At 41.1% G+C, this 15,962-nt stretch overlaps 1 protein-coding gene across 1 annotated transcript in view; it reads right to left on the bottom strand.

Annotated features, from left to right (window-relative positions):
• The window catches only part of SMARCAD1 (SWI/SNF-related, matrix-associated actin-dependent regulator of chromatin, subfamily a, containing DEAD/H box 1), a 76,504-nt gene that overhangs the window by 48,649 nt on the left and 11,893 nt on the right, over positions 1–15,962 (bottom strand). The window contains exons 3-5 of the mRNA XM_065404628.1: positions 9,572–9,746; positions 4,384–4,552; positions 1,241–1,304 (exon numbers count right to left, since the gene is read on the bottom strand). Coding sequence (XP_065260700.1) covers positions 1,241–1,304; positions 4,384–4,552; positions 9,572–9,746 — 408 coding nt within the window. The remainder of the gene's footprint in view (positions 1–1,240; positions 1,305–4,383; positions 4,553–9,571; positions 9,747–15,962) is intronic.

A 15,962-nucleotide genomic window follows, 5' to 3' on the forward strand; every position in this document is an offset into this window, starting at 1 on the left:
CTTCTGCCCCAGGCCCCGCACACCCCTAGGGATGGCTCTGCCTCCAATTCATTAAGGACATGGGTATAGTTCCTGCAGCTAGATGGAGACTGCATTACCAAAACCTGTTATTTCATCTCTTGTATTATTTGATCTTGACATTATTGTATTATTTGATCTTGATCTCACACTCTTCAGGTTTTTGCATAAGCAGTAACCGACCACCAATAAAATGAGTATGATTTAATCCTGGGGAAAAAGGTTTGACTCTGGATTTATACGGAGGACACCAAGAAAGCCAAGAAGTAAGAGCATCATGTGTTTGCTGTTCTGTACCATTCCACACACTGAGATTTTCCATCACATTACTAGGTATCTCAAATGCCCATAAGGCATCATTTAAAAAAAACAAAAAACAAAAAAAAACCCAACAACCTTTAGGGCCTAAAGACAGAGTTTGTTAGAGCTTCCACAAATGTCTGGAGATATGCGATGGCTAACAGTCCAACAATTCTGACTTAATATTTCAAACATTCATCCTAAGCAAACAACCTTACAGGATGAATTTACTCATGAAAAAGCCCTGAAGGAAATAACTTCTTCATGCTACTGCTAATAAAAGTTTATCTGAATCTAGAGATGTTTATGCCGCTTTCCTGAATTCACCGTTAATGGCAAAAACTACTGAGCTAACACTCAACAGGTCTTTTGAGGAAAACGTTAAGACTTAATTCACAAAAAAACATGAATATAATGCTATAAAAGGTACCAATCAATGTGTAGGCATTTGTTTATTCAGAATTTGAACCCAGCCAACTGGATTTTAGTGGCCAACTTCACGTGGGCCACCAAACCAGATAAAATGACTGCCAATATTGACCTGGTCTGGATTTGAACAGGATCTAGAGGTAAAAAGCTCTGGTACTCCATTACAGTTCCCTTGCATATGAAATTTAAAAAAAAAAAAAAATGGCCAAGGAGATCGCTCAATTACTCAATCTGCAAGTCCTGTTCTACCAAGAAGAGCAACCTTGAGCTACAGAAACCACCAAACTCTCCTTTTATTATGAGAGCATGGAAAGAATCTAAAACCGTTTAAGTGAAGAGAAAAACTAAACCGTGTGAATATTTTTCTCTTTGCATAAATGTCTTATTGCACTTCAATTTAAATATCCTCCCCTCAAGTTTGCTGCAATGTGGAAAATCTTCCTGAATAATGCACAATTGGTATAATGTTCCAGTGGTAAAGATTACTGCATACCTTCATCATTAAACTTCAGACCAGCAGCTATTGCTTCATCCATTGTGCTCGTTGATTCTATCAACTAACAAGAGAAAAATTAAGTGATCAGTGACAAATTGAACAGAAAAAAGTTGCTAAGTAATGGTTGAAACTATTATTCCACTGCTTTACAACGTTTATAGTAAAATCTAACCACAATAACATGCAGTGATTAACCAAGCCAATTAGAGGGGCCAGTTATTGCCTTGGAAGCACTGCAAAAATATGGATTGAAATACTGCTTTTCAGGAACGCAAGCTTCACTTGTTGCATTTCTTGAATATTCTGAACATATCAGTGTTCACTTTTAATTTCTTCAAAAACTTACCTAGTTAAAATTCCAGCACTGGAAGCTTAAAATTCCATCTAGTTGTAAATATAAACATTTAGCAGTTTTATTACTCGTGCTAAGTCTTTCATATCTGTTGACTTCCTGGATCATGTGCATAAATAGAGTATCATGTGCTGCTCTGGGTGTTTATATGTATTCTTATTCCCAATCCTAGGAACAGACCCTTCTCCCTCCCCTTACATAATATCTTGCATTTGAGGCTCTCAGTATTTTTATAAACTTGTGAACTTCAAAACCTCTAAAGTGTTGCATTCATTTTACACATGAAGTAATTTGCCAAAGGTCATAGAACAAGTCAGTCACATAGATGGAAATACAATTCAGGAGTCCATGTTCTCACCCCCAATTTTAATCATTACACAATGCCTCAGGTTGATGACAATAGGGTAGCTGTCTTAAGCAAGCACCACTCACCCTGGAATCATTCATTTCCTGAGGGCTTGGTAGGACAGGCTGTACGGGAACTTTCATGTAAAAACAGGTGACAAAAGGACTGATGTTTAAAATCCCAATTGTTGTTTACAATGTCCAGAAGAATGTTGCACAGGTGCAAACAAGGGCAAAAATTAGCCCTGCCATTAGAATTTAGAAAATTCTGTTGATAGGGAACCAAAACAGAAGCCTTCTTAGTCTCTCAGTCAATTGAATGCAGTCAATTCAGCTAACAGGAGTTCCAGTTAACAGCTAAAACAATTGTAACTTAAGTCAGCAGATATGATTGAACACAAATCAGGGAGCAGATCTACTGGGTAATAAAGTAATATTTAGTCATTTTTCTGACCCTTACTGCACTGTGAAGTGCAATTCTTCCCTGAAAAGTGACAGTAAAAACAGGACTGTGTTTTCCAGGCCAAATTTACTCAGCATACAAGTAAAAAAGAAGATTTCTTACTATTAATTAGCGTCCTTCACAATGATCCTCTGCACACTCACATTATTGAGAACATGCACCTACAGCTGAGCAGAGTGGCACTCTCAAGAAATAGTGCCAGTTGGAGCATCCCCGTACCTCAATAAACCACCAATCCACTTGGAAAGATACTAGGCATTGAGGACCAAGATAGATTTCAGGAAGAACCCAGGAAGGCTATGGTGAAAGGAGACTCAATTTGGCTGACTTAAATGCCAAGGCTTTAAAAACTAAGCTAGCAGAGATTTATTCCCTAAAACTACACTAAAACAATAAAAACAATAAAATGCAACCATATACAGGCATTAAAGTTCATTTTTGTTTTAGAACTAAGTTTGAGTAAGAGCATCCAGAAGTTCCAGGTTCATACACTAGCACATTTGGAAAGAACTAAGATGATTGAAGCAACTTGCCCCCTTTATAGCACTGCCTCAAACATTTAGAGCTATGGGGTGGGGCTTGTGGGTACTCCAACAGGCACTGCTTCTACTCCACTGGTTGGCATCTCCCTAACAGTGGTCATGTGCAGAGGCCATTCAAAGAACTTCCACCTCCCCCCCGTCCAACAACCAGCTCTGAACACTCACTTTGACATCTAAAAGTCAAGATGGGTTCTTTCCTATCTACATATCACCAGTGACACCTGTGCCATCTTCAAATTAAGCCTTCACTTATTATTTAAATTCTCAGAAAGGAAGCATAGCCCAGTGGTTAGCATGTTAACCTGGGACAAGAAATGCACAGGTTTGATACCCTGATCCATCACAGCCTACTTGTGTGACCCTGAGAAAGTCATTCATAGAATCATAGAATATCAGGGTTGGAAGGGACCTCAGGAGGTCATCTAGTCCAACCCACTGCTCAAAGCAGGATCAATCCCCAACTATTTTTTTTTTTTTGCCCCATATCCCTAAATGGCCCCCTCAAGGATTGAACTCACAACCCTGGGTTTAGCAGGCCAATGCTCAAACCAATTCAGTTCACTCGTCAAGTGGGGAGAATATTTTCCTGTCTCACACGGGTGCAATGAGGACGAATACAGTAAAGATTGAGAAGTGCTCACATACTATGGCAATGGGGGCCATATACAAGTGCCATAGATAGATACATGTGTGTAGCTCCATTCAAGTTGCACAGGTGTGAGTGAGGTCTTAATCTGAGGAAAGTGGCACAGAATACATTTCAGCTAAAGGAGGGTAGAGCTGTCAATCATTATGTAGTATAGATGGGCTTAAAAGCAAGCATCCGTACTGTGATAACAGCAGACAATAGGCATTAGGCAGCCCACCTGAGACTAATGAGAAATATCAGAGATGTAGGTCTAATTCAAAATGAATTGAAGCTATATGGAAAATCTCCTTCATGAAGTCCCAAAGCAGTAGTCTAGGTTTCATTTTCATTGCAGAGAACTAAGGACTAGGACTATGAAAAAAAAATTCTAGGATAACCTGTGGAACTGAAGTCCATGCCTTTGACTATACTAGAAAAAAAATTATATAGTGGCTGATGATCACCAAACATCAGTTGCCTTACTCTGCCTGTCTAAATGGGGCAGATGATCATTTTTACTGATAGAGAGGAAAGGGCTAACCTCTATTAAGCAGGTGTTTCTTTCTGTAAGTTATTTAGCAAACAGTTTAGCCTCATTTTCACTAACATGTTTTAAATATATTTAAATAAGAATGTAAAAGCTTTAAAGGGGGACTTTTTAGGACCGTGGTAATTAAACTTTAAAATCTTATAAAATGGAAATAAGCTTTTGCTAATAAAAGAATTAAGAAGTTCTTCTTCCATTCACATGGAAGGCACTAAAAAACACATATTGCCTAGGAAATAGGCTGCAAAACCAAACAGTATTACTTGTAATAATTCTTGGTCACTTCTTTGCGGAAAGAGTTCCTTCAGTGTTTGGAGTTTAGCATCTCTGATGTCTTCCTCCTCATCCATGTCTGGCAACTGGTCTGCATCATTTGTATATGTAAATGTAGGCGGTACATCTTCAGCCTCTTCATCATCAGACTGTTCAGAGCTACCATATAAGGAAAAGAAATAATAGGTCTTTTTTCTTCTTAGGAATTCTGTTTTAGCATCCCCATAATTGTTCAGTGAAAATGTAGCACCACATAAGCTTATATTCATATAACGTAGCTGTTAGTGTATTACCATTCTTTGAAAGAAACTGGAAACAATTTAATAGAACTGAAACCACACATCACTGGCAGCACAGTTTAACAGAAAAAAATTCTCTTGAACAAAGGCCTTATTCATTCACCATAAAGCAAAAAAATAGCACAAATCCAATTTTTTTGCAAGATATCTTTGAGTCTTACAAGCTACTAATATCCAGCATAGCAGTGGATCTGGTTTTATCTTACTTGTTATCTACTGTTCAGAACAAAATGAAGCATCTACAATTCACAGAAGTCTACTGTACATTAGCTTAGCAATACCAGTAAACCCATTTTTGATTTGAGGGTGGCAATCTGGGGTAGGGCTGTTACCTATTGTGTCGCATAGCCATCCAACATAACAGCAGCCAATAGAATGCTTTACATCAATAGGTAATGTCACTATCTGTGTCTTGTCAGTACCATCAAAGTTCACTCTTTCACAAATGGAAATAGATTAAGGCATTATCTAAACTCAAATTCAGGCTCAAAAGGTCCAATATAAATTTTCCCCAGAGATAAGATGATAGTGTGGACAGGGCCTTTACAAACTCACTCAGGGAAGGATCAAATCCATATCCAAGATGTCATCTAAATTAAAAAATGAAGCACATGAAAAGACCTACTTACAATATTTTAAATATATTAAAACGTGGCTCCATCTTGCAATATAGACAGAACCTAATTTTGTTTTAGCTATGTCCCTGAGATATACCAAAGCCTTGGATATATCCAAATCTATAAATCTATGAAGGCTTACGCACAACTGGCAACCCTACAAAATGGAACCACATTTCAGTTTATCTTTAGTTTTGTAGCACAGGCAGGACCTAAACATACTTATACAGAGGATAGCATCACAACAACTTAATTTAGGTAAGTGTCTGCATAGAGATGGGGCGGAAGAGAGTAAAAACTCAAAAATGTTGTTGTTTCCAACTGACTCTGGATACATATTTTTCCATTAGACTGCAATATGTGAATAACCATCATGCTGAGAAAGTGTAATAAAGTATCTGTAAAAGATGCGTGCAAAAATTTGAGAAAATATTTTCATTTTTCATCAGATACTACCCTGTTCTTGCCTACAACTAGTGCTTAAAAAGCTACGCAAACCTAAAATACACCTGGCCAACAGCACAAAGCTGTAACAAAGCAAAAAATTCCTTTCCAACTTCAGCTAGGAATCAGTTTATGCCCTTAAGCGGGAGGGTGAGTATATCCCTTGTAACATTTAAATACAGTGAGGCTGCAAATTATAGTTCTATTAATATATTTTAAATTCCTTTTGCTTCAGTACCTGCAGGAAAAGAATATTTGCATTAAGTCCAAAGAAAAAACAACAACAAAAATCATTTGAAAGGTTACATTTGCTAAATAAGGTGCTTACCAATCATATCATTTGTAAAATCCCAAGTACTTGACAAGAAGGTAGTAAATAGTTAAGGACATCATACATCTTACATTGCCCACATTATCACATTCTTATTGAGCATAAAGAAATGCATACTTAATCACAACATGGCAAGTTTAATTCTGACCCATGAACTGAATTTTTTTAATATATTCTTGGCAGCTCAGGTAGTGACACCTATAGTTAAGGTTGCCTGACACTTTGCATTAAAAAGATTTTATTTTCAGTGGTTTATAACTTCACAAAATTAATTGTTAAGGCTAAAATTTTCCATGCTAGGTGTCTGCTTCAAACTGACATGGTTATAAAAGTTTTAGCTAAAACAATTTAGCTGTCTCAGCAAACAAGATTAAGGAAAAATACATTTTACCTATGATAAAAAAAAATTAACAACCATTTTGCTGAAAAACTAACAGCAACATACATTGGAGCATGGATTTGAAATTTGGCAAAGGTGGCTGTGGGGGGATTGCTCAGGTATCAGAATTACCATCCCTGTAAACATCCCCCCAAATTGGCAAGTAAGATCCTGCTGAAAAAAAATTGCAGTTTGCTCAGTTAAGACTTGTTAGCATTTGACAGCTAAATTCTCTGAAGACTGTTTGCATGAGCATGCTCCAACCTCAAACAGTTCCCACATACCAACATGACTGCATGTGCTATCCCACAGCGCAACTGAGCATGCTCCCAGCCCAGGAATTCAGGGGCTGAGCAGGACTTTCACCACAATTGTTACTAGCAGGGGCCAATATAGCACCAGACACTGGAACTGAGAGAGAGATATTCTCTCCTGTGCTCTCAATGGTCCCCATGCTGGCACAATGGCAACTTGGAAAAGATCTATGTAGCCTCACTCAAATGCAGAGGCGTGAGGAACAGAGGAGGAAGAGATGCAGGGGAAAGGAATGAGGAGCAGGAGCTCAGGGGAAAGGAAGGATAAAAGCCTGGGGGAAAAGGGATTAAAAGCTGAAGTAGGGGCTGATATGAAAAAGCTTGTGCCTCCTCCACCACACACCTTCCAACTTCGGCAAATAATGAAGCAGGGATCCTATAAACAGGTGTTTCTCAACCTTTTTGATACCAGGGACTGGCTTGCTATCTTCCTAAATGGTGTCAGAGATCTGAGGAACCGGCACTGGTCCATAAACCGGTTATTGAGAAACACTGCTATAGACTTCAGAGTGGTAGCCGTGTTAGTCTGTATCAGCAAAAAGAACGAGGAGTACTTGTGGCACCTTAGAGACGAACACATTTATTTGAGCATAAGCTTTTGTGGGCTAAAACCCACTTCATCGGATACATGCAGTGGAAAATACATTAGGAAGATATTTATACACACAGAGAACATGAAAAAATGGGTGTTGCCATACCAGCTATAACGAGACTAATCAATTACGGTGGGCTATTATCAGCAGGAGAAAAAAAATTTGTGGTGATAATCAGGATGGCGCACTTCCAACAGCTGACAAGAAAGTGTGAGTAACAGCAGGGGAAAAAATTAGCATGAAGAAATAGTTTTACTTTGTGTAATGACCCATCCACGCCCAGTCTTTATTCAAGCCTAATTTAATGGTGTCCAGTTTGCAAATTAATTCCAATTCAGCAGTTTCTCGTTGGAGTCTGTTTTTAAAGTTTTTTTGTTGGAGTATTGCGACTTTTAAGTCTGTAATTGAGTGACCAGGGAGGTTGAAGTGTTCTCTAACTGGTTTTTGAATGTTATAATCCTTGATGTCTGATTTGTGTTCATTTATTCTTTTGCGTAGAGACTGTCCGGTTTGGCCAATGTATATGGCAGGGGGGCATTGCTGGCACATGATGCCATATATTACATTAGTAAATCTGCAGGTGAACGAGCCTCTGATGGTGTGGCTAATGTGATTAGGTCCTATGATGGTGTCCCTTGAATAGATATGTGGACAGAGTTGGCAACGGGCTTTGTTGCAAGGATAGGTTCCTGGGTTAGTATTTTTGTTGTGTGGTTGCTGGTGAGTGGAGATATAAAACAACAGCCTCATTCACTACATAGACCCAATTCAGTGCACGGGATAGGCTGTGCTCTGGAGATCAATGAGGCTGTGGTTCTGTGAATCATATAATTAAAAACTGCATAGACAACCTTACTTCTGGCATTTCCCAGCTTTTGAGTGTCTGATTTTGCAGACTTAGTGTTCTTTTAGCATAGGAAATTATAAACAAAACGAAGTTTCTAAAAACAGCAACCCATAAAAAAAACAAATTCCATTGCACAAAATCATATTAAACTATATGACGTCATGAAGTAATACAAAAATTAAAATGAAAAAAAATTCAAAACAAAATTTCAAAATTCAATAAAAGGATTTTTTCCCAATGTAAACAAATTTCCAAGTTTTTCACAATTGAAATTTCACAAAAAAGCTCTATTGGTTGAAATTCCCCCCCAGACAAAAACTTTTGACAAGTTTTCTGACAAGCTCTAATTGTAACCTTTAGATCCCCAGCACACTTCTGCCACTTGAGCTAATGGTGTAACAAATAGCAGAAGGAGGTTTTCATCCTCTACGTGGCTCAGCCACTCCCTTTCCAGTGACTTCACAGCTATTTATTGGATAGCAAAGATATGTTGAGACTCAGGAATCCTGGCTTCTATTCCATGGCCTAGAGGGGACTGTGTTCTAATGGTTACAGACTCTTATGCCATTGTCCCTTCCCATGTCTCTGTGTGACTCAAAAGCTTTTCTCTCTCACCAACAGAAGCTGGTCCAATTAAAGATATTACTTCACCCACTTTCTCTCTACAATAGGACCCGTCATACGTTCAACAATTCTGAAAGTCAAGCCATGTATGCATAACTATTTTTGTGCTGAACTCTCTTCACTATATAAAGTTTATTATATATTATACCATGAAGGAACACCTGACCATCTATCAACAGTGCTTCCTCAGGGCCAGAGAAACTGAAAAGCATTGTGTAATTCTGAAGAGTTCCGAAAGCTATATTAAAGAAATAATTTCCATTAACTTGAGGCCTCCGGTCACTCGACAATTTTGGCACTACATGAGAACAAATCTGTCTATAAAACCAGGATGAAAGCAAGCAAGCTAAAGCAAAAGCCAATATATAAATACTTCAGCTAACCTTTTAAAATTGAATTTTGAGAAATCCTCTTGGTGGTGCTTGAATTCACTGAAAATTGCCCATAATGTGATAAATACCAGAAGTATCATTGAAACTGGGATTTCTCCAGTGAACTAGGTAGTACTCAGAGGAAGACAACTCTTTAAAGAGGTGAAGCTTTTTGAGACGAAAGCTCAATACAGCCTGGTTATTGGAGACATTCAAAACCAACATGGCATTTAGTCAGCACACATTAAAAAAAAAAAAAAAAAAAAAAAAAAAATTCATTTCAAGTAGGGCATTAAAATTCATAAACTCACAAATGAAGATAAGGAATACTACAGAAGATTGGTATGGTAAAGACTTACATTACAATCACCTCGCTCATGGGAACACTGTCTTGTTTTGTACTGGAACAGTTTGGTGGTCCTTGATCCTCACTATCTGAAGACACATCAATGAATTGTATCCCTCTTCGATTCTTGAAAGATGATAAATTCTTTGTCCTCTCTGCTTCTGGGGTTTCTGGGACACTGGAGTCTTCTGTACAAGCCATTTGGAGGATGGAGAAAAGAATATAAGTTCAAAATGTTTCATTGCAACTAAAGCCTCACCACAAAAGTTATGATCTTTCATTGAAAGACATTGACTATTCAAATAAAGCTCACACCATTAGGTGTTGATGACTCCCCAGAATCCATGGGTTTCCATCAGCAGGCTTCTCATTTAAGTTCTCTAGTTGACCAAATTCTTATGTTTGAATACCCAATAGCTTTAAACACAAAAGCCATTCAAAAACATGAATATGGCTTTTAAAGTGAACAACTGCTGGGTTACAAGCCAAACTTGTATAACCCTCCTTGTGACACCTGTGACTTCATGGTTAGGCTGACCAATTAATTACTTGACCAACTTGGTCTTGGATTTGCTGAGGCATACAGCAGACTTAAATTTCCACATGAACAATGACTTTGAATCAAACTCAAGATCTCCCGGCCACCCCAGACGTCATGGAACTATTACAAGTGGCTTTTCACTCTACTCAAAAGTGCCCAGACTACCTTAATTCTTGGGTTGTGTGATGAAGTTCCTCCTCTACCTTGGTGGGTCCTGCATTTATTGGCGGATTTTGCTCACCTCAGAGATACACAATAACCCTCAGTTTGGCCACTTTCGTGGCTCAAATTTGCTGTTCACTCAGATAACCTCATCACCGGCCAGTATGGGGAGAAAAGAGTAAGAACAATCCCCGCAGTTTCTGCTGATCCACCATGTGGGTCGGGGAACAGCCCAGAGACCTGCACCTCTGGTGGAACCTCCTGTGTTGGATCAGGAGTTGGGAGGTTTGGGGGGGAAACCCAGGCCCGCCCTCTACCCTGGGTTCCAGCCCAGGGCCCTGTGGACTGCAGCTGTCTAGAGTGCCTTCTGGAACAGCTGCGCGACAGCTACAATTCCTTGGGCTACTTCCCCATGGCCTCCTCCCAACACCTTCTTTGTCCTCACCACAGGACCTTCCTCTTGACGTCTGTTAACGCTTGTACTCCTCAGTCCTCCAGCAGCACGTCCTCTCACTCCCAGCTCCTTATGCACACCTCACTAACTGGAGTGAGAGCCTTTTTAAACCAGGTATCCTGATTAGCCTTAATTCATTCTAGCAGCTTCCCAATTGGCTACAGGTGTCCTAATTAGCTTGCCTGCCTTAATTAGTTCTAGAAAGTTCCTGAATGTTCTGGAGTAGTCCCTGTTATCTTACCCAGGGAAAAGGGACCTGCTTAACCTGGAACTAATGTATCTACCTTCGACCACTCTCTTGTAGCCATCTGGCCTGACCATGTCACAGTTGGAAATTAAGTCCCTTTGCTTTGAAAAGGAGCATGTGTAGACACTGCAGCTCTGAGCTGTTTTCCAGCTAAACAAATGGCTCCCCACATCTCCTTTCCTTCTAAAATCTTTAGTGGCATAAATCCAAGATGGGGTCAGAGGGAGTAGATCTCCACTCAAGCCAAGCGTTCCGCATGCCTCCAGTCAGTCCTTTTTACTCATTCACTTGAGCGGATGATGGAAGTGGTGATTGCAGCACCACAGAATAGTAAGTTTGAGATTTAAGGTATATTTGGTGAGGGTGGGTTCACTTACACTACAAGCATATCTGTAGCTTAGGCCGTGTTTACACCTGAGAGCTTACAGTGGCACAGCTGTACCGATGTAGCAGTGCCGATGTAAGATCGCTCGTGTAGCTGCTCTATGCCAATGGGAGAGAGCTCTCCCATCAACATAATAAAACCATCTCAATGAGCGGCAGTAGCTATGTCAGCAGGAGAAGCTCTCCCACCAAAATAGCGCTGTACACACTACCACTTATGCCAGTGAAAATTATGTCACTCAAGGGGGTGTTTTTTCACACCCCTGAATGACCTAAGTTTTGCCGACATAAGTAGTAGTGTAGACATAGCCTTAAATGTCATTTCACTATGCTGTTTGTTGTTTTTCAGATAGCTGTAGTCAGGGAGATATTGCTCAGGCAGCTCCCATGCCAGTATGTCATACTCAGGTTACAGTCCACACTGCTAAAGCCCAGCAACCCAAGCCAGCTGATAGGGGCCAGCCACGGGCGTTTTATTGCAGCATAGACATGCCCTTACATTACACACCAAAATGTGCACTTGGAATAGGTGGGAATATTCCACATATTCATTTTTCCAATGGGTTACAGAATAGTTTTAAGTGGTTTTCCAAAGAACACATAGGAATTATGTGGCAGTCAAGAACCCTGATCTGAGGTAGAAGCCTCATGTCATACCCACGTATTCTAAAAAAAATTTTTTTTTTTTTTTTTAAATGAGCAGAACTAGAAAAAACTGCTCAAGACAGTATGGCAAGCAACTAGAATAAATTCAGACAGAAGCTGTATGATTTTCTAGAAGATTAGAAAAATTACAGACCCTGGAGGCATGCAAGACTGAAGGAGGAGGGAGAGAGCATGCAGTGGAGACTATGACAGCTGTGGAAGGAGTCTGCTGTAAGAAAGCAACCGTGCAGGAAATAAATATAAAATAACCTGCAAGGTACTGTAGCAGTTTTTGACAGAAACTTAGATAAACTAAGTATATGACCTCAAGCAATTTACTGACACTATGGAAACTTCTAAAAAACAGTATGAATTTTAAGACGTGAGGGGGAAAAACTGCCCATTAAATTGTAAAATATATTGCTAACACATAACAGGGCTTTGTACAACAAGGCAGAGTCACTAGAAAAATCAAGTAAAAATTTGAACTTGGATCCTGGCACCGTTGAACGAGTGGACCGTGACCATAACCAAGACACCTTCAATATTCTAGGGGAAAACTAAGTCATCAGCCATTAATAAAATGTAACCTTTGCATGTGCCAAGGTCTAACAGCAATTGAAAGGCCACAGGATTTAAGATAACATTGGAATATGCTAATACAAAAGGTTCTAAAGGGGGAAAAAAGTTTTGTATCATTCCTGGCATTTGTCCATTGAGATGAAAAAAGAAGAAAGCTCCTCTTGTGGAGGATGGCCTTGTGCATAGCTAAAAGATGAGACAACAATCCACTCTTCTCACTAAATTAAAAGTAAAAATAGAGAACATGTTTATTTTCTGGGATTCTGCTTCAACAGAGAAACTCTTCTTTTATCAAACTGATAAAATTCTCTGGAATGTTTAGACTTGTAGGTGAAACTTAGGATGTAATGTAGACCTGCTCTAAGTCAATATAACTTACATTGCTCAGGGGTGGGGAAAAAGCTCTCTCCACCCCCGCATCCTCGAGAGACAAGTTTTGCGATACCTACATCAGCACTGTGTCAGCAAGAGGCTCTCTCCCGCCAACATACCTTCCGCTTCTCACGGAGGTGGAATAATTATGTCAATGGGAGAGAGCTCTCCCGTTGGCATAGCAAGTCTTCACCAGACGCGCTACAGTGGTGCAGCTGCGCCAATGTAGTGCTGTAGGATAGACTTGCCCTTTGATTTACTGCCAGCAGTTTGATCTCGCTATCATTTTGTGATATACTTGTTTGCTCCAGTGACAGTAATTTTTTCTATATGCTACTGTTCACTCTACAGCAACTGTTACATGCCAATCTTATGATGCTTCATCTGATATAAAAACTATTATTAAACAGAAAAGCTTTGGAAATTCAGTCTAGTCAGTGTAGATTCAAAATGGTGCACACACATGCAGGAACCGGTGCTTTCCAGCCTTCTGCTATCAAGTAAGAAACTGCAGAATCCCAACTACGCTGTGAAATTTGACTGCAAAACATAAGCTTTTGTTTTTAAAAAGTTTTTGGACAGCATGACAGCAATATGGTACCCAAACGGGAAACAGAAACCAAAACAGTGACTTCATTAATCTGCAAGCAGCTGGTAACAACAGCAGAGATGTCAACCTTGTTCTGAGACTTTTAGGGAGGTTAATGAAAATAGCTAGGGAGGTTGTCTGCAGCTCTCTCTTTCACCCCTCCCTTGAAAAAACCAGGACTGCTCCCCCTTCTTCCCCACTCTATAGCCAAAGGGAGGGGGGGCACACCTGGGCCACCAAGCCACCCCTGTTGCGCTCCCCCACCTGCACCCCAAACAGGAAGAAGGGGAGGACAGGCCCTAGGAAAGCTGCCTTCCTATGCCGCCTAGGTCTTTTAATTACCTTCACCAGTCCCAGACCTGGACCTCCTGCTAGGGATGATACTCTTTCTCTTCTCCCTCCTCTCTCACATTCGGCGCTGCCTTCTCCTGCCCCGCAGACTGTGCAGTGAGGGTCTGATAGGAGACAAGCCGCAGCGACTGTCAGTGGGGGTTGGGACGTCAGATTCACTGCATGAGCCCCAGGCTGCACACTGTACTCCAACTGCCCTGCGTGGATCCTACTGCATTGTCCAGTGTGCGTTTTTTTACTTTATATATAACAAAATTGCATATGAATTAACATGTGCTTGCAAAATTAGTAGGTTTAAGCCTGAATTAGTAATTTCATAATTATATGTTAAAAAAAAATCGGGAGGATTTCTAAAAATTGGGGAGGGTTGGCATCGCTGCTGTTACTCAATTTAGTGTTAACTCTCATTTTAATGACAGAAGTTTATACAGGTTGAATCTCTCTGGTCTGGCAACATCCGTGGTCCAGCATGATTTTATTTTATGTTTTTTGTGCTTTATCTACTTATTTCCTTGTGCCAATACAGTAAAATTGTGTAACAACACTAACACTTTGTTATGAAGAGAGCCGGTAAACCTTGGCTAGGCGGCGTTGCAAGCATTGTTCCGTTTATTCGCCTCGGCGATATAAAAATAAAAAGAGACCCGCTCGCCACAATAGTGACCTCCCGCGGTTTGGCAAATTTTCTGCTTCGGCACCAGTCAGGTCCCGAGGGTGCCGGACTAGAAAGTTTCGACCTGTATGTCAATGTTCTTATCTTTCACTGCTGATGATTTTAACAGAACAATACAGCTATATGCCTATCTGCCATTAAGGGAGGCAGCTGCAGATACTAGGAGAGCAGGGAAATGTCTGATTGTTGTCAAGGGTTGACGGGATGATTAACTTCTAGTCTAAGTCCCCCAAAAGAATATCTAGCCAGTTGTCTATTCACAAGGGGGCAAGGAGTAGGACGTATCCTCTTCCTAATGCAAAAAGCTTCAACTGATTCCTAGTTAACACCACCCCATCTGCCCGTAGGTGCAAAAGCTCAGCTGACAAAAACCAATCCCCTCTTCCTTCCCTCTACACCGCAGTCATTCTACAACCCTGAAAAATCAAGTTCCGAAGGCAGCATAAAATTGAAAAGCATTCCAAACTTGAGATCTGTACTGAGTTTAGTATCAGCATCAACAAGACAAGAAATATTACTTCTATAGCTCCATAAATATGCATGGCACTTTATAAAGTAGAGACAGGCTCCCTACTGTATTCCTGAGGGAGATCTGTGCCAAAAAAATACAAATTTTGCACACAATATTATAAAATTCTGCAAATTGTATTTGTCAATAAGTAAATGTGGCAGCTCCAGCATGGCAGTGGGGAGCAGAGACCACTGGCTGCACTGAGGTCCGAGATCACCCTGCAGGCCGCACCTCTGGCACATGGACTCAGTGGTGAGGCTGCACCCGACCCTGACACAGCGCAAGGGCATGGCCTACCCCAAACACATCCCAGGGCCCTGTCCCTCTGTACCAGGTGCATGAGGTGTAGGCTGGCAGGCTCTGCCTTGCAGAATTCAAGTGTGGAGCAGCTTAGTGGGGGGAGAGGGCTCTGTGTGGGACAATCTGAGTGCAGGCAACTCAGTGGGGTGTCCACGTGCGGGATCTGGATGCACAGGGGCTCAATGGGAGGTTCCGGATGCAGGGACAATGGGACTCTGTAGGGGGGTTCAGGTGAAGGTGGTTGGGGCTCAGCAGGGTGGTCCAGATACAGGAGGTGTGGGGCTCGTCAGGGTGGGGTTCGAGTGCAGGGGGAAGTCTGGTTGCACGGGGGGAGGGGGTCAGCGGGGGAGCATCCGGAAAAGGGGCTCGGCAGGGGGGCTCCGGATGCAGGGGGTTGGGTGTGGGGGGGCAGCTCCCCGTAAAGTGACCCTTCTCCCCCTGCAGCAGAGGAGCGATGGGGGCAGGAAGTGGGAGGCGGGGGGGGAAGGCAGAGCCTTCTGCAGCCATGGAAGATTTGACCCAGCCCCGGTCACCCCTTGAGGAGAAAGAGCAAGTCCTCCCCAGACCCCCAGCCTAGCCAGGACTAGCAGCTG

The sequence above is a fragment of the Emys orbicularis genome, chromosome 5, assembly GCF_028017835.1.
Source record: "Emys orbicularis isolate rEmyOrb1 chromosome 5, rEmyOrb1.hap1, whole genome shotgun sequence".
Lineage (NCBI taxonomy): Eukaryota > Metazoa > Chordata > Testudines > Emydidae > Emys > Emys orbicularis.